Source organism: Centroberyx affinis, unplaced genomic scaffold (genome assembly GCF_046629955.1).
Source record: "Centroberyx affinis isolate AG114_WGS23_722 - 3 ecotype Tasmania unplaced genomic scaffold, CSIRO-AGI_Caff_v1 ptg002914l_1, whole genome shotgun sequence".
Classification (NCBI taxonomy): Eukaryota; Metazoa; Chordata; class Actinopteri; order Beryciformes; family Berycidae; genus Centroberyx; species Centroberyx affinis.
In genome coordinates this window covers 93,596-112,878 of record NW_027281037.1, presented here as the reverse complement: position 1 = coordinate 112,878, position 19,283 = coordinate 93,596, and the positions used below count along the sequence as shown (strand labels likewise).

Below are 19,283 nucleotides of genomic sequence, written 5' to 3'. Positions count from 1 at the left end.
ACAAATCTAGAAATTACACTTCAATCAACGTTGACATATAAAACAAGATCAGAATGAATATCTTTATCTTGAAATAATGCTCAGCAACTTTTCTCCAGGCTACATGGAACATATCAAATTGATTGATAGGCCTACATTTTTTTCTGTTAAAAACTTTTAATAAACCTTTTTAATGAACCTCTATAGACATAAGAAAATACTTTTGATTCTAAACTACTACTTTTTTTTCTTTTGCTAGTATAATACATTTTTGTATGTGTCCCAGGACACATCACTAATTGATGTGTCATGGGACACGTTCACAGACCTGTAAAACTCCTCATAACACTGAGGGAGAACTTCAGCTACCAGCAGTCTGACTATCAGAGCTCATCTTGACCAGTTCACACTCCTAACATTATAAAATAACATTTTGAATCTATAGGCCTAAGTTTTTAATGGGAATATGAACATATTTACATTAATCAAATATTGACCTAGAATATTAATTAGGATATGAATAGGATACTAAAAATTATGTGATCATGCTGCCATGCTAGCATTACTTACGTCAGCATGCATTTTGAGTTGACCTAAGGGCTGTTAGAATCCGCTACCCACAATGCTTGCTCAGTGTCAAAAGTAGTTTTGCTTGGTGTCAAAAGGGTGTAAGTGCAGTTACACCCTTTTGACATCAAGCAAAACCCTACTTTTACTGTTACGGCTTTCAGTTTTTGTTGTTAAAACTTATGGGTCATGATTCTATTCACTTCTCAACCCTGTTGCCTTGCCTGTTATTTTATTCCATTGTTGTTATGGCTGGATCTGTTTACCTTACCTTTTGCTTAGTGTTTTGTTTTCAACACTTTGCTTTTTTTTATTATATATTTTTGTATCACTTTTACCTCACTGATTCCACACTGATCTGTCCTTTGTTCTTTTACCTCTCTTGATTGTGAAGCACATTGTGACTTTATTTTGTTTGTGCACATTGTAACTTTGTTTTGAAAAGTGTTAAATAAATAAAGATGATTATTCTTATAAACCACTCAATGGCCTTGCACCAGTTTAAATCAGAGATATGCTTGTTGTAAATGAGCCAAAGATAGACCTCAGGTCATCTATTTCCTGTGTAAGTTCAAAGCAGGGGAAGCTGCTTTACAGGTAAATTGAAATCATTTATATTTACATTAGCTTTTGATGAACCCTTCTTTTGTTGTTGCTGTTTTTGATAGGATTATCTCTTGATAGGATTATCTCACTGTTACTGTATACATACATACATACATACATACATATATATATATATGTACATATATATATCATATATATCATATATATATATATATATATGTATATATATATATATGTATATATATATATATATATATGTGTGTGTGTATATAAATGTATTTAGTTATTTTAGTTATTGCCCTTGCCTTTGTAGGCCTTGAATGTGTATTTGTTTTTTATTTTACTTATTAATTTTAATTTGCAAAGCACATTGTGATGTCTTGTGTTTGAAATGTAATAAATTGAAATGACTTGACTATGATGTCTATCAGACTGTGTCTCCCTCTGCTGTTCATTGTCAGTATTAAATCTAGAATACAACCTGTTATGGGACTGACATTTGCCTTGGCACTGTGGGCCTTTAGGTGATGCTCTTATCTGTACCTGCTTATAACAAGTGAGCAGTCACAGGTTCAGTGTCTTGGACAGGATGTGTGGCTGCATGGACACACATTGGCTGCTGCAGATATAAAACCTGTGTCTTTTCAGAGACAGGACTGTCTCTAGCTCTGACTTGGAATTAATGTATCATATTCAGCTTTAGATCAGGACGGATTATCTCACTGTTACTGCAGTCGTTCTTTTACTGTAAACATTTTGTGTTTGTGTTGTTTCCATCTTCCCAGCTACAGTCATAAGCACCATGACATGTTTTTGGGCAAACACCCAGTTTCACATAACTTGCATTAACATTGATATTGTGTGTATACAGTGCGTACAAAATCTTTACATAATACAAATAATTAATAATTTTCTTTTCCACCAGAATATGTGTTCCTTGTTGAGGGGAAACTGTCTGCATGCAATTGTATAGGACCAATAGCATGGTTTCTTCTATGGTTCTATGTCAATACTGCTGTAAAAAAAAACAACAACAACAACAATAAAACCATCATAACCATTAGGCCAATCATGTAATGGTTTGCAAAATGGTTAGAACAATTCTGGTCTGATGTCTGATCTTTGGAAGTTTATTTAATACTAATGCAAAGGATTTTTGATTTTTGATCATTTACCAAAATTCACTGTATAAATGACAAAGTTTTTTCCCCTTTAAGTAGGCTTTTAAAAGTATCGCTGGTATATTACTTGGTATCAAATCGAAGAGATAATCAGTGGTGTCGTCCATCCCAGCTGCACTGCACATAACAGTCGTTTCACGTTGAGCCCGAGCTTGGTATTTGTCAGACTGGCCTGGAATTAACTAATCGGAGTTAATCAACACTCTATTGCCCGCCCTCCCCACTTTCTTGTCCTATTAGGTTCCAGAGGTGCGCTCAGTACGACCAATAGGAGTTGATCTTTCTGAAACCGCGGAAGGAGCGCATACAAAATATGGTTGTGATATATGAAACATTATGCTCTAAATCCATAAAGTGGTCAGCATTTATGGCAAGGCAAGTCGTTGTAGTCATTACCTTAATTCTGGGCTTTGGTTGGAAAAGGCTTGGAGTTACTGTTATTCGACACCCGACTGGACAGCAGCAGCAGACTGTATGCTACTGACTCGACACACTAGACAAGGTGCCTTAGGTAGGCTACTATAGTTTATGTAGAAAACTGACAAAAAAAACGCTTCGCTTAGTCATGAGTCTTTGGCATAATTGGCTATACTCCCGTAGATACCCCGTATAGCCTACTTGAGCGTCACGTCATTCAAAAATCTGGCAGTTTAACGTTTGCTTGTAAATATATATATATATATATATATTTTACAGTCTGTGGGTAAAACACGACTTAATACCTTGCACGAACGGGTTTATGATAAATTCGGCATACAAATAATCCACTAAGCAGCGCTCATTTTCAGGAATTTTTGATTTTAACAATTGCAACTGTTTCCCCTCACTTTTCATTGACCAAACACGACGTGTTGCATGAACCAATTAAAAGAATATATCTGTATGGAAACAATGTGCTGCTTGGTGGATTGTCTATATGCCGACTTCACCAGAAGAAAGTAATGATTCGTAAAAGGTCTTAAATTATGTCCTGTCGTATTCATTCTGCCCATCATCCGGGGCCAAACTAAACTAACTGATTTTTGAACGGAGTGTGGCGTGAACTCCTTCGTGACCTTATGAGATAAAGGCACGTATCGGGGGTAAATGGCAATAGACTCTCACATCTTACGGAGCCTTTTTTCCCCTCTCTCCAGGAATAATTACAGAACATGAATAGATCCACGTTGGTGTTGCAAGGAGCAGCGGGAGAGAGAGCAGACTTTCCCACACTTGATTCAGACAAATGCCTCATCTGCCTGAGTCCCTTTGGAGAGCAGCCTGTGGCCTCTCTGGAGACCTGCCAGCATGTCTTCTGTCTTGAATGTATTCTCCAATGGTGCCAGGTAAACGTGCATTTCACTTATTCTTCCTGTCTAGCTAAACATGTCCATCAGTCATTTCGTCTCATTATCAATCTTTAAAAATGTTCTAAGTGAAAACCCTGCCACAGGGGTGAGAAAATTCCACTTGTTTCCAGTGCACCTTAAGAAATTTCCAAGAAACAAGTGCCAATATTGATATAACAATAATAATAATAATTAAAACTGCAAGCAGTGATGAGCGGGCCCTCGCCTCTGTGTGCAAGTCGGGGTGTGTTGCAGCCGCGGGACATAAGAATAAATATCATAATAATAATAATAATTCCTTCAGTTTCAATAGGGCTTCGCACGATGTCGTGCTCGGGCCCTAATAATAATAATAATAATCTTTATTTGTGTAGCACGTTTCATACAACAAATGCAGCTCAAAGTGCTTTACAACAAAGAAATTACATGCATCAAGTGCTTCACACAAAACTTGATAATAGTGAAAATAACATAAAGATGAGAATAGAACACATAGAATGCATCTTCACATGAAAATAGACATAGAATGAGCATAAAAACAGGGATAGAATGCCATAATTAATGTAAGATAAGATGGAGACTAAAACCCACTTGATAATAATAGTAAAAATAAGATACAAATGAGGAATGCATAACATAAGATGGAAAATAAAACCCACTGATTAATGATAATAAAAATAAAGTAAAAAAAAAAAATAGAGTACATAGAATGCATAAAGTCAAGTAAAATACAACATTTTAAAAGAAGTGCAGCAGTGCATAAGTGCGAAGCAAAGTGCAAAAAAGAGTTCCAGGCCTGTATCAGGAAAGTCAGAGCTAGTTAAAGGCTAAAGTGAAGAGATACGTTTTTAGCTTTCTTTTAAAAATATTTAGTGAGCTGCTTCCCTGATATCTATAGGTAGTGTGTTCCATAGCTTTGGGGCGTAATTGACAAAGGCTGCATCCCCGATGCAGGCAGATCAGTAGTATCAAGATACTTGATAAAAAAAAAAAATCTCGGAACAGGTCGATTTGCATTAAAAACAGGTGCAATTATCTCACCTCATTGACTGATTTTGTTCATCAGTAAGGCTCAGTAGTGGATGAAGTAACTTGTTAACTTGGACATGTTTTGAAATGCAGCCCCTTTCCAGATTCCTTTGTGTTACATTACTATAGATAGTCTCTCCCACTAGCCTACCTCTTCCATCCCAACTATGTGAGTCAAGCAGTAAAACACTATTATCTCCATAAGCTAAACCGTATGACTGTCCTTTGAAATTTAATTGAAATTTTATTACATTTGGGTTTCTGACTTGGATATCAGACTGCCAACACTTGCCCGGTGGATCGGATCAGCTTCACCTTCATCTACCAGAGACAGCGTCCTGGAGGGGACATTCAAAAGAAGGTGATTGTTTGCAGTATGTGTATTTATTTTTTTTAAAAACTGTGAACGGTGTCAGTGGTTGAACCGTCTCTGCTCCTGCAGATCGAAGCGAGGAAGCCGAGGAAGGCTGCTGATGAAGAGGAGGAGGGGAGAGATGGTGTTTGCTGTGAGGAGTGTGGACGGAGCGACAGAAGGGACCGTCTGCTAGTCTGCATGCACTGTGACTCAGGGTATGGCTGAACTAACACATTACAGTACTATTATATTGGCAAATTACAGTATTATTTCATTTGATCAGCATTTTCCGTTTGTCATGATGATTAAAGGGAAATTCCACCCTCTGATACTCTTTATACAGTTATATATCATCAATCTGTGATTTTCAATACATTCCAGGAGTTATTTTGTAAACCCACTTTCTCTCAACCTGCCTCGTCTACTTCTACTTCAGTTAGTAATTTACTACATTTCCCAGAATGCCTTTCAACAACCCACAGAGAAGGGATGAGAACTTGGTGCTTTCAGTATGTTTAGGTGGAGAAAACAATAGCAATGGGAAGGTAAGGGAAAGAGAGTGAGTTTTTCTTGTCAAGAAAGAGTCAGTGTCACCCCTTCTCCCAAACTGAAACATGTCCTGTGCAGTGCATTCTGGTCTCTCTCCTGCTCCTGTGGTGGAGAAACTGGTCTCTCTCCTCTTCTACGATGGATTTCTCTCTGTATGATTGTTGAACGTCTCTTGGTGCAAAACGGCAGCTCCAGAAAGAAGCCCTCGCTCTGAGGGACTGACACCAAAACCTGACGTTTCCTGCTGAGGTTTTATATCCTGAAACATTTTCTCATATCAAACTCCACTGGAGCTGCTGGAAATATCTGGAGGTGATGTTGCGTTGTCTACATTTGCACAGGACGCTGCTATTTCATCTATCCCAGAAGTGTGGTTGTATGTTTCCAGGTATCATATGGACTGCTTGACGTCTTCACTAAACACACCTGAAGGTGACTGGATTTGTCCAGAGTGTGAAGTCAGTCCTCCTCACACAGGTAAAGCTGCCTAGTTATGACATTTTGATATGTACATATATATATATATATACACACGTATATATATATATATATATATATATTTATATATTCAAACTTTATTTCAGACTCAGGGTCCAGATAAAAAAAGAACAAACAGGACATCACATACAATGAGTTACATACAAAGGATCAATAAAAGATCATGGTTTAAAATATATATTAATGTCTTACAAAGAGACAACTGTACCAATGTCTCCACAGCTGGGATTGGTAGCGTATAGAACTAAACCTTATGTTTGATAAAACCAAGATGATTTCATTTACAGTCATTAAGCCGGCAAATAAATTTATACATGAGATTTCTTGAAACAGCTTGGAAAGTATTGACTCCTGTAGCCACAAACATTTCACTTGCACTACACCATCTAGGTCTTTTAAGTAATATTCTCATGGCATCATTATAAGCTACTTGAAGTCTCTGTAAGCTTGCTTTTTTGTAGTTTGACCACAGGTGTGCAGTATAGAGCGGTGTACAATATGCTCTAAACAGAGACACCTTCACTCCATCTGTACACATACTGAACTTGCTTGTGCATACATTCTGCGGCATTGCCTATATATATCATCATCATCTGTCATTTGTTCTGTAATAAAATGTCCAAGATATTTTATCTTATTACAGACCCCAAGATTATTATATGTATATATATATATATATGTACACATAAATATATTTTTTTTTGTGTTATTTGTTGTTAAACATTTTTCATGTTTCATTTCATGGTGACTTTAAAATGTGTCCTTCTACAGACGGCTCCATAGTGGAGGAGGAGGTTAGTGATGGAGAGCTGACAGACCTTGTAGCTGAAGCAGCTGACTGTGCGTTCACCACCAGTCGCCTTCGGCCCTCCGCTGTAAATCAGCCCAGTGGCTCCGCTGGACGACGACACAGCCAGAGGATCCAGAGCAGAGCCAGCAGCCGGTCCGACCCCCCGTCCCACCCCTCCTGGGTCAGTCTGACATTTCACAGAATAGCATCCATTCATTCTCCAGACAGCATGAATGAAAAAAATCATAGGTCCCCATTCTCAATATGTGATAATGTTATAGCTCCATGTCAAGTTTATTTGTATAGCTCTTAACCACAGTTACAGCTTCGGCTTCACAAATACGAATAAAACGACACCCCCTAGTCTTTGACCCTTAATGAGAACAAGGAAAAAAAACATGAGAGAAACCCTTTTATAATGAATGTGTCAGAGGTGAGGACTCAAGTCACATGCCGTGGACTCAAGTCAGACTCGAGTCACAGTTTTAATTGCTTGAGACTTGACTTGATGCATGAAGAGAAGACTTGAGACTTGGGTTCTGGCGGCTTGGGACTTGACTCTGACTTGTACTCTGATGACTTGAAAAGGTTTCTAAAGTCTTGACTTGAGATCTTGTGTCTGTGTAAATGACTTAGATTGAAAGTGATGAGATTTGTTCCAATGAATTTGTGAATTTAAATTCTGTTTTCTGAATTTGTATGGAATGATTGAATTTATTGAAGTTGAAAGTGATTATAGAAATCAAACTCATGATGCTCTTACCAAGTTTTTATCCTATTAAAACCATATTGCATTGAAAAGTCCTAGATATTTGGTTGAGATATTAAATTGATACTGGACTCTGGATTTGTTCTGACTTTACTTGCTGTTCTACATTTAGACTTGTGCCTCAAGACTTGAGACTGACTTGGGACTCGAGCGAAGTTGACTTGGTCTCACCTCTGGAATGTGTGGATATTTATTACCATGTACATTTGTGATGTTTCAAGCACCAGCTCTTCATTAGTAAGTGAAGATGGACAGTCTGTGCTCTTGCTAATGAATGACGGGTGCTTGAACCATGATTGGGTGAAATATTTACACCACTGAAGCACTTATAAAGTATATGGAGCACTCTTTTTCATTTTGGTCTTTAATTTCAATTCAGCACCTTTCTTGAACTAGGAACGGTACGTTTGAGTTGATTTTATTTTATTGTCATGCACTCTCATCACATTGCAATATTTGTGTGTATAACAAATATGTTCTGAAACCATCATCTCACACCATAACATTGGTGTTTAGCACTGTAAAGAATCGTCAATATCTATTTCTTTTGTTTTTTCTTTCAGCATGTACCTAAATATCTGTTAAGGGCATCAAGGTCTGCAGACACAACAGGTGAACTGGATGCAAGTAGTCATGGTGATACCAGGAATACTTCAGCCAGTAAGTTATCATTTATCAGTTCAGTGCACCTTGACCTTTGTCCAGCGGTTTGAGAGTCTCTACAACCTGACATTTAACATAACTGTGTGTGTATTTCACAGAGTTAAAGAGAAGAAAAAGAAAGAATCATGCAACTTGAACTCTTGACAACAAGCTCCAACATCTTTGCTGAGTAGCCCATGGAAGACGGCGTGTGTCCTCACTCTGCCTGGTACATGTCACAGTAGCTCAAGGTGTTCTTGTTAGAAATGACCACAGTGGGGCAGCATTGTGTTGTAGCAGAGTTGACAATTGGCTGTTGAGGTGTGGCCATGGAAAGGTCATGTGGAAAAACTAAAACTGTCCCTGCCTTCAAGTGCTGTTGGAAATGCATAATCATGAGTTGAACAACCCAACAAAGTGATAAATACGGCTAGAAATTTTTCTTTACAATCCGGGTTGCTGAGATTTGACATTTAGGGACAGAGAGCATGTAAGCCATGTCAATAACCGATGGTAACAATGATGTGATTTATTACTATATGTTATTGTTTGGCATCTCATGTAATAACTTGTGCTGTTCTATGTTTCTATTTTCACTCTAAACTGCTGGGTAAACTTTCACTTTAATTTTTTTTTTTTTTTTTTAAAAGCTATGTTTTCAATAAACTAATCACAACATCAATACATGCTTGTACATTCCTGAAATACATCCCTGTAATATCTCCTAAGTTACAGATGTTACTAGCATAAAGCATAAAGTATGCCAATAAGCCAACTGTAAGCCAGAAAAAAATTATTGATAAAGCATTGTGGTCATCTTTCCTTGACTTACATTTTACATGGAGATCAAAAATGAAAAGTCTGGGTGCGCCCCGGTGGCTCACAGAGTAGAGCGCGTACCACATAAGGCTCAGTCCTTCCCGCAGCGACCCGGGGTCGATTCCAGTCCGTGGTCATTTGCTGCATGTCCTCCCCTCTCTCTCTCCCATACCTTCCTGTCTCTCTCTCACACTATCTCTCTGTCAATAAAGCATAAAAATGCCAAAAATAAATCAAAAGTCAGTTTGTTCTCATACATGTGACATGATTTTCTGGCTTACACATTGCATTTTGCAATGTGTAACCATAGGACAGTAATTCTAATTCATGTGCACTCTTCTCTTGTTTGTGAACTGCAACAAGCTTATAAACCATCAAAATGGGAAGTAGCCATTTGTGTTTGTGCGTGGTATGGTGTGAAATATAGTATCATCGACTAGTCTGATGGTGCAAAGTCCTGTACAGACTGCGTGTTTCATATTCTCACTTCCCTATCTCTCTGACGAGGTCCTCTGTGGTTTGCGTCACCTATGAGCAACTAGGACAGAGAGTAGCCCTTCCTTTCAGACCCACCCTCAGCACAGTGCTTGAGGGAGTGACTGAAAATCAAAAACTGAAAAAAGTGAGAGAAAATCTGTCACACGGATATCTGAGGAAAATGGCTGGTAAGGAATTTAACATGCGTGCAACTTCAGGTTCAAATATGATTAGAGGCATGGCTACATTGTACATTTGAAATGTTTACGTTTATGTGAGTTTGTAGCATAGTGGTAATAAATCAAGACATGTATTGTTTGCAATGTTCCACATTACAGAACATTGTCACCCTCAATAGTCTTGAATATGTACAAAATAGTATGAACACATTAAGGAAGGTGTATGTTATAACCACTGACCATGTTTTTCAGTGGATGAAAAAACACTTTCTGCCATGCTACATCTGATATTTTGTTTTAATTTGTGAGAGGGGATATATTCCTCTCAAGATTTTGTGCTTTGAATGAAGTCAAAGTTGGATGTATGTTTACCATTCATAACACAGGGAACAATAAGAAGGAATGGGACCTGTCAGGGCGGAAACTGAAGTCCCTCCCTCAGAGTCTTCTAACACAGGGAGAGGGCGCCAGAAGAGTGGACCTGCAAAGGAACAAACTGAAACGGGTCAATGGCATCTCCAGACTAGTCCAGCTCACAGAGCTTAATCTCTCCAGGAACGAGATGGTGGAGTTCCCTCAGGAAATACGTAACCTGTGCAACCTAGAGAGACTCTACATGAGCCAGAATAACATCAGGTCCATTCCAGAGGAAGTCTTCCCACATCTGCAAAGATTACAGTTACTCAAACTGAGCACCAATCTCTTGGCCAAGCTTCCTTCAGATCTAAACCAGTGCACCAGTCTCATTTCCCTCAACCTGTCTAAAAACTGCCTGAAAGACCTCCAGCCACTAGTTGGTCTCCCTAAACTGAAGGAGCTTTTGGTTGAGAAGAACCAACTGACAGAACTCCCGTCCCAGCTCTTCCAGACAGGAAGGTGTGAGTTGACCTTGTGCAAGGCCACAAGGAACCCGTTAAAGTGCCCACCAGAAGAGGTCTGTGCCGGAGGGGTTATGGACATTCAGAGCTACTTCCTCCAAATGGAGGAGAACCCAAACACAAGCAGTGCCTGGACAGTCAAGACTATGTTCCTGGGCTCCTCCATGGCAGGGAAGTCCACACTTTGCCGCAGCCTGAGGGAGGGAAGGCCTGTCAAGGTGGCAGAGGAGGACCGGACCGAGGGTATCGAGATCAGTCAGCTGTACACCCAGGAAGTCCGTTTCCTTTTCTGGGACTTTGCAGGGCAAGAGGAGTACTACCTGACACACCATGTTTTCATCACACCACGAGCCCTCGTCATCATCGCTATCGATTTGGCCAGGTGAGCAAATTTTCAGGAATCATGAATAATGTTCTTTCCTAAGTATCTGCTAGAATGGTGGTTTATCTTTAGAGGATCATGAATTTAACTATTTAACTATTATGATGAAATTTCGACTCAATCAGCTACAGCACTGTAGACCCCCAGTCTTTCAAAGACCAACTGTGGTTCTGGATAAACAACGTACAGTTGCGTGTCCCTGACTCGGTGGTCCTCCTGGTGGGAACACATTGTGACCAGTGCCAAGACGAGGGGGAGGTGATGGAGAAGAAAAAAGACATCGATGAGAAGGTCAAAAACATGCTGGCAAACAGGAAGACGGTTTTAAAACAGCAAAAGAAAAATCTGAAAGAAAACAAAGACCCCTCTCTCTTTTCTGACCAGCTGAATGAGCTGGATTGCCTTTTGGAATACAATTTACAGGTATAGATTATTTGAACTGTATAGTATATTGTTATAATGTACCATTTTCAGGGTTCCTACGCAGGTCTGGAAAGTCTGGAAAAGTATTAAAAATGAATTTGATCATTTCCAGGTCTTGAATAGTTTGGGAATTTGAAAAAATGTATGGAAAAGTGTGGAAAATGTTGTGGTTCAGGTCCGATACACACATAATTATACCTTTTATGTTGTTGTAGAGCCACTTTGAGTCCACAGTTTTTGTTGATGTGAAGAATAATGTTCAGATAGAGGGACGCTCTTATTACCCAGCCGCTGTCAGCATGCATTATATCAAATACCGAAAAATATGGAATTTTAAAATGGAAACCGTGTAGGAACCCTGCCAATCATCTCACATATTCTGATATTTGTCGCTGTGAAGAACAGTCTTCATCTATACAGTGATATGACCTAGTTAGCAGGGGCAAGATGTCTATCTGTGTAAATCATATTGAACACCAGACAAAATCTTCAAAACAAATCAAGGTCTGGAAAAAGTATTGAATTTTTTAATTGAAAATGTGTAGGAACCCTGCATTTTTCATAGCTTTACTCTTGACTTTCTGTTCAGATTCTGGATCTCATAACAATTGACTGCACAAGGGCTGAAGATATCGTCAACCTCAGAAGTCACATTTTGATGTATATTCGCTCAGAGAGTACGTTTCCATTTGCCGAGAGCATCTTACCCAGAAGTTATGAAGACGTGGAGCAAGCCATTCATACCCTTGTTGCACAAGAACAAATTCCCCAGCATGGTTTGTCAACTTTTGTGTTGTATGTAAATTCCTTAGTTGATTTCACAGAATACCTGAATTTAAATTCCTTTTCCTTTCTATATCAGGTATTGTTCCCTTTGAAGAACTGAGTGAACTGATCTTGAACCTTGTTAAACTGAGCACAGAGAGTCTCCACTCCATCCTGCGATTCCTCCTGCGATACCTCCACCGGATTGGGATAATTGTTTGGTACGAGGACATTGATGCACTCAGTGACAGAGTATTTGTCCAGCCTTCGTTCCTCATCTCACTCTTCAAGGTCAGCAGTTTCTTTGTACTGTACACTCACATACACTACTTCTTGTGTATTAATTAGGACTTATTAGACCAAGTAGGTGTTTTAGTGTTTGATGCAAGTATCTGAAGAATTTAAATATTTCAGCTACTGTTGAGGAACAATGGACAAAACTTAAATGTTAGTAAACAACATGTTTTGGTTGCAATAGCCTTTGTCAGTGTTTGTCAGAATTACATGCATAAGCCACACAGGTCCAACATCCAGGACTTCCAAGTCAGTTGCTAAACAACATTACATTCACGTGCTATTTTGTCATAAAATCAAACTCAGAAGACAAATGAGAAACAAGCATGGACATTCTGCAGTTTAACAAGCTAATTTATTGAGCTTTATTTAAACAAATGTTAATTATGATAGTCTAGTTAACTACAAGTGTGTAATAAAGGTGCATGTGTGCATGAGTATTTTCTTACCGTCAACTGACACTAAGCTTGATTTGTTGGGAAGACTAAGCTTATCGCTACATCATAACTTGGAACTTCATTGTAAGGCAAGCTTATTTATATAGCAGTACTTCATACACAACGACAATTCAAAGTGCTTTACATAAGTAAAATAAAGACAGATTAAAAAGATAAAGAAGAGTGAAAGTGCATTAAAATCACATGAAAGAAAAGGTACAAGATGCAAAATACATAAATGTTCTAGTGCAATTAGTGCAAATTTCTTAAAAAGCCCTGGCGAACAGAAAAGTTTTAAGCCCTGATTTAAAAGATTCTAAAGTGGAGGCAGACCTCAGATTTTCTGGAAGTTTGTTCCAGGCATGAGGAGCATAAAAACTAAAAGCTTTGTTGCTTTGCTCTGTTCTGACCCTGGGAATAGTAAGCAGACCAGCACCTGAAGACCTGAGGAGTCTGAAGGAGATCAGAAATGTATTTTGGTCCTAAACCATTAGGTGCTTTATAAACATGCAACAGAATTTTAAACTCAATTCATTGGCACACAGGAAGCCAATGCAGTGATCTCAGCACTGGAGTGATGTGGTCCAGGTTCTTAGTCCTGGTTAGGACCATGGCAGCAGCATTCTGGATGTGCTGCAGTTGTCTAATAGGTTTTTTTTGTGAATTTTAGAATTGATTTTAAGGTTTTACTGCTTGGTTTTTAAAGTCTTGAATGGTCAGGCTCCTGCCTATATCTGTGATCTGCTAACTCCCTATGAGCCTGATCGCTGCTTGAGATCCTCCAGCAGGGCCCTACTAATAAAAAGTTCCAAAATCTCGACTTGTCACTAAAGGTGAGCAGGCCTTTGCTGCTCGGGCCCCTCAGCTGTGGAACTCCCTGCCTGGGGATCTCAGTCAGGCAAACTCAGTATCCTCTTTTAAATCTCTTCTCAAGACTCACTTTTATCTTATGGCTTCTTCTTAACTGATGGTATTTGTTGTAACTTTTTAAATTATTTTATCTTGTTTATATCTTAATTTTTGGATCTTATCTACTTTTATTATCTGTTTTTATTGTAAAGCACTTTGTTTCTGAAAGGTGCTATATAAATAAAGTTATTGTGATTATTATTATTTTAGAGAGACCTGTAAAGACACTACTGTAGCCATTGAACAACTTTGAAGCCAGTGATAGTCAATAAATATATTCAATGGCATTCAAAATGGCCCCCTCGCATAAACCAACCAGATGCCAGTATTTTTTAAAAACAGTTGCTATTATTTGGTGTAGGATGCACCATATGAGGTCCAACCCCTTAAGCTTTGTCAACTGGTCCCCAAGAGCAGCTGGACATTTTTCATTCCTTTGGCCCCTTGGAGGAGTTGCAGGGTTGCGACAGATTTTTTAACCCCTCAACTTAAGCATCTGTACACAAACATAAACATTCTACTTTTTTTGTCTCCTCCTTTCTAGACCATTGTGAGACATGACCTGGTGCAGCAGCTGGAGGGGATCCCCCGAGATCTTCTCATGGAGGAGGGTGCTCTCGTGAAACAGAAGTTCACCTGGGTGGATGACTTGAGGAGCCGAGGCACCCTGCACAATGCCGCCATGCGTATCCTGGTCCGCAGGGAGCTGGGGAACTTGGTCCTGGAAGATGACGACCTGGTCAACGAAGTGGTGGGGACCAAGAGGGAGGAAGGGATAATACTCAACCTGCTGCAGCATTTTGAAGTCTGCCTCCCAGCTAAAGTGGGGAGCCCCCTGAACCCCCAGGCACCGGAGTTTATCCCCGGTGAGAAGCGGTGGCAGTCACCCAGCGTGATAAAGAGAGACCCGGATGGAGCCTGCCTGTTCCCCAGCTACCTGAAGGACAACCTTATAGTGCGTCACAGGTGGGGCGAGGACAAGCAAGACGACCTAAATGTTCATGTGTACTTCCTTCCTGAGATTCCTCATGGCTTCTTCCACAGGTAGTGTAGCTTGAAACATGTGGTCTCCCCAAACTGATATGGCATACATTAAATGGCATATGTTCACTAGAGCACATAGTGTTTGCAGGGTTCAGTTATGTTCAATACTGTATGCAACCACCAGATTGATCATCAAGATGTGCTCCCTGTACCCAACTCACTGGGTAGGGCAAGAACAGTGTCTCCTCTGCTGTGGAAACAGGCTGGCTCTGGTGAAACAGAGGAGTAAAGATGGAGATCCATTCATAGATATTCGCTGCAGGAGACCTGAGAAAGACGACGGTAAGAATCTATGATCGTTCTTTTTTTTCCTTTCACGCCGACACCAAATGATCCACACAGCTACAGAGAGCTGTTCTCTCTCTCCTCAGAGTTCCGTCAGTCATGGGATCTGATCCTAGCGGTGATGTCCAAGCTGTCTGTGTTGTCCAGGCAGTGGACAGGACTGACCCAGCAGGTCCACACTCCTTGTCCCGAGAGAGACTGCCCACACTACTTCACCTGGAGAGACTGGCAGGAGCTCAACAACACTGATTTTTATGACCTGTAAGTGCTGCTTGGCTTGTGCAGTCAGTTGTGTCGTCCTAATGTAGTGGGTCTGACTCTGCGTCGTGTTGTGTAGAAGGCAAGGACACACTTCCCGGGACTGTCTCTGAGCAATTTATTTGCCGACCAGCGGCAACAGCAGCTGTAGTTGTGAAGAAACAAAACATTCACAGGGTTTCTATTGCATAAATGCTCTCAGCGCCTTCCCGGTAAAAGTCCCGAAACAAAGAGGAAGTAAAACCAACAGAAGTGCGGCTATACTTCCGGCAATAATCCCCAATATTTCCCTTTATGGAAAGGTGTCTAACCTTAACATGAAATGCAATATACTTGTTTACACAATTTCATAAGGACATACAACACTTAAAGAACATAGGAACCATGATAACGGACATGTTAATCCGTGTCCTTCGAAATAAAAGTCTGTGCTTCGATCCATATACAATTCTTCCAAAATGTACAATGCCTTGCTCATAACATAGCGCAACAACATCACACTACTACACTAACACATTGCCATTTTTGCTTTTGGTACATTATTGTGCATTGTGCTTTTTTGAACAGTGTTCAGGAAAATAAATTAGTATGCCAGGGAGGACATACACGACGGACAGAGCTGATTTTCCCAAAAGGTAGGAAAATGTCTAGTTTCATGTTTAATGTAAAAAGGATAAAACGCACAATGACATTTGAGTTTGATTTTACCGTAATCAAGAATGTTTGTTTATTCCAGTTCCCACGTTGTCCAAGTGAAAAGTTGAAAATAATTTCATCTGAGAGAAATGCAGCACCAACCTCATGAAGACGACTGACTCAGTATGTTCACCTTGAATCCTGCTACAGTTTCAAAACCTTCCTTCCATTTGGCCTCTACTGTATTAGCCTTGTAACGGGTTTCAGACATTAAAGAAACAAAACCTCTCATGATCCCATCATTTGTATTGCCTCAAATCCTGCTTAGCTCGATTTTAATGATTTTTAACCCCAAGTAGTGCCTTTTCTCCACTGTTTTAATAATGGAACGTAGTGTTGAGTAACTGTTATTCCTGGATTATATTCAAATGACAAAAATGAAGTAATTGTAATCAACCCACATTTGAAAATAAGCACAATTTATGTCTGACAATTGCAGTTACATCTACAGTAATTTAATGATTTTGCATGCTCATACTTTTTTTTTTAACTTTGATTTTTTTAAAATACATTTATTTACTTGACCTTTTGAAAGAGAAATTACTTAGATTCACTTCATTTTGCCTCTAAGGCTTTATTACAAACTCTTGCAACTGTGTACTGATTATTATTATTGTGGATTTTTGGATGTTGCAGTCATGATCAACAGGTTTATTGGCTGAAAGGCCTTCTATTGTGAGAGAAGAACTGAAACTGTCTTTCTCTGTGTGAATACTATGTAGACCTACAATGCTGTTGTATGACAACTAGACCTTCATGCATCAACCCTATAAAAAGATCTGCAGAAATCACCATTATCTTATTCTGTCCATTTTAATTAAGAGTGTTTTTCAAAACATCATGTGTACCAGATTCTTGGCTACTGGTAACATGCCACTTTAAAACATATAATAATAAAATACATCACTTTTACCATCAGCTGCTGAGGCTTCCATGCTCAGCACCACCAATTATTTTCACCTTCCAGTCTTCTGCTGCCTTCAAGTGCTGTCAGAAATATCCTTATTACAAGTTGACTGCACATGACTGACCAAACAAAGTGGTAAAATAGGACTGGGAAAAGTGGACATTTTTTGTGATACTGAGTTGTCGAGATACGACATTTAGGGGCAGAGAGCATGCAAGCAATGGCAACAATTGGTGGCGTTATTTGATTGGAATTCTCTGTAAATAATTGCCATTGTTGTATGTTACTCATTGACGTTTTATTTGATTGATTTCTAAAATCAAAACTGCCACCATTTTGTCCTATTATTTCAGGACAAAAGCACTTGAATGCACAATAAGCTGTATTCACAATTTTCCCGAGGTCGTAAATGGCAGCACCCCCATTTCAGTTTAAATTTAGGCTACCTTGGGTTGTTCATGTACCTTCTGCTTTTAATACCGGGAGCAGCAATAGTTTCACTCTGCGTACTTTGAATGGGCCAATTGGCTTTCGGGGTTCCTCTATTGGAATGGAGATGAGACCCCCCCCCCCCCCCCCCCCCCCCTCCCTCCTCCTCCTCCTCCTCCTCCTCCTTGGTGGGGTACGCCGGAGGACACGCGCCTGGCTCGCGAGTCTGGTGTGCCTGACCCTCTCAGAGGAGGAGGGGATAGGGGGGGTCCCATATAAAAGAAGCTGTTTCTGCTGTTTTTGTCCCATTACTGTCATCACCCAGCTGTCAGTGTGCTAGTTGTGGGAATACCAAGACCGACGCTGCGTAATTTGCGCTTGGCTATTCATAGCTGAGCCTTCTTCTTTTTTATATTTCATACAATACAAATGGAGTTCACTTCACCCTCTACTCTATCTCAGCATTTTGCGCACTGTGCGCTGCTGATGATTTCAGACAGCCAGATTCCCATGCCTGCCTCCCGGGCTGAAAGCCGTCCGCCCGGGCCAGCAGTGCGCCCGGCCGGACCTGCGGTGCCGGGCGGACAGCGCTCCGCTTCACCGCAGCTCTTGCGCTGCAAAAGGAGAGCCAACCTGCCCGGAAGGATTGACTTGGCTTTTCCTCACCATCAGCAGCGGGTGTCGGTGGCCCGGAGAAACGAGCGGGAGAGAAACCGGGTGAGACTGGTGAACGCCGGCTTCCAGACCCTGCGCCAGCACGTGCCTCGCGGGGCCGCCAACGGGAAGCTCAGCAAGGTGGAGACGCTCCGGTCGGCCGTGGAGTACATCCGGGCCCTGCAGGGGCTCCTGGGGGAGAACGAGGCGTTTCAGACCGACGGGGTCCCGTCACCCTCCCTGACCGTCTCCAGCGCGCTGTCAGCGGGACCCGAGTCGCCCCGCTCCACCTGCTCCTCTTCCTCGGAGGACGGAGGGAGATACGAGGAAGCCGACCTGATAGATTTTACCTCTTGGCTACACAGGTAGGCGCGTAATTAGGCGAATTAAAGCTAAACCGTCTGTAGTTGTGCATCCATGTTTCTGAACATTACAAAAAATATCAAGCGACATAATCTTAGTGAAGTAATCTGCCCTCAAGACATTGTCACTTGATTCTAGAAAATTCTTGAAAGAAGTCCAACTGCACTGGAAAGAAGTGAAATTATCTCACCCCACTGGCAGATTTCTTTACTTGCTTTAAGAAAAAAAAGATTTAATGACTCATTAGATGAAATAATTTAAAATTGACATTTTTGGTATGAGTGTTATTGGGGGAAAGAGGTTACAGTAAAATGTAGCTACTAAATTGTATTACTGTAAATTAATTAATACCTAGCCTAACCAGTGTTTTTCCTCCTAATAACAGATACTGACAGGGATCCTGCAGCATTTGATGAGACTGAGGAGTGATGTGAGGCCATTTGGGTTTCAAGTCCTGCACCCCCCCCATTGGACTCACAATCTGGATCAGATCATTTCAAACAAAAGCAACACTGAACCTCGCTGGGAACCATTGGGACTCTAATATCATGTTGGAAAGTAGAGACAATGCCAATTGGTGTTTATTTTATTGTTTTTGTAAATATGTGAATACACACGTGCTATAGTCTAAAACTGTATATATATTGTATGTAATTTTATAGAGATCTTATTTTTGTATAGTGCTAAAAATAATAAACAATTTTATTTATACCGGTTTTTGATTATTTGACATTAATTTTGTTGAAAAAAAAAAAAACAGTCAAAATTGTCAGTGTGAAACCGCTAAAGGGCTGTGTGTGTGTGTGTGTGTGTGTGTGTGCGTGTGCGTG

At 40.2% G+C, this 19,283-nt stretch overlaps 2 protein-coding genes across 2 annotated transcripts; both read left to right on the top strand.

Annotated features, from left to right (window-relative positions):
* Positions 1 to 10,093: 10,093 nt before the first annotated feature.
* On the top strand, positions 10,094 to 16,170 carry LOC139658458 (malignant fibrous histiocytoma-amplified sequence 1 homolog). The gene is made up of 9 exons (XM_071536593.1): positions 10,094 to 10,989; positions 11,115 to 11,412; positions 12,002 to 12,188; positions 12,275 to 12,468; positions 14,362 to 14,861; positions 14,986 to 15,143; positions 15,212 to 15,407; positions 15,972 to 16,039; positions 16,141 to 16,170. The coding sequence occupies exons 1-9, from the start codon at positions 10,094 to 10,096 to the stop codon at positions 16,158 to 16,160; spliced, it is 2,517 nt and encodes an 838-aa protein (XP_071392694.1). The 3' UTR covers positions 16,161 to 16,170.
* Positions 16,171 to 17,807: 1,637 nt separating this feature from the next.
* On the top strand, positions 17,808 to 18,918 carry LOC139658463 (achaete-scute homolog 1b-like). Its single transcript, XM_071536598.1, has 2 exons — positions 17,808 to 18,455; positions 18,839 to 18,918. Exons 1-2 carry the CDS (start codon positions 17,866 to 17,868, stop codon positions 18,843 to 18,845), a joined length of 597 nt encoding a protein of 198 aa, XP_071392699.1. The 5' UTR covers positions 17,808 to 17,865; the 3' UTR covers positions 18,846 to 18,918.
* The last annotated feature ends 365 nt before the right edge of the window (positions 18,919 to 19,283 follow it).

Coding starts and splice junctions, on each gene's coding strand:
- LOC139658458 (XM_071536593.1), top strand. CDS start 10,094: ATGTTTACCATTCATAACACAGGGAACAATAAGAAGGAATGGGACCTG. Junction 10,990..11,114: donor ATCGCTATCGATTTGGCCAG/GTGAGCAAATTT, acceptor CGACTCAATCAG/CTACAGCACTGTAGACCCCC. Junction 15,408..15,971: donor AACACTGATTTTTATGACCT/GTAAGTGCTGCT, acceptor TTTTTTGAACAG/TGTTCAGGAAAATAAATTAG.
- LOC139658463 (XM_071536598.1), top strand. CDS start 17,866: ATGGAGTTCACTTCACCCTCTACTCTATCTCAGCATTTTGCGCACTGT.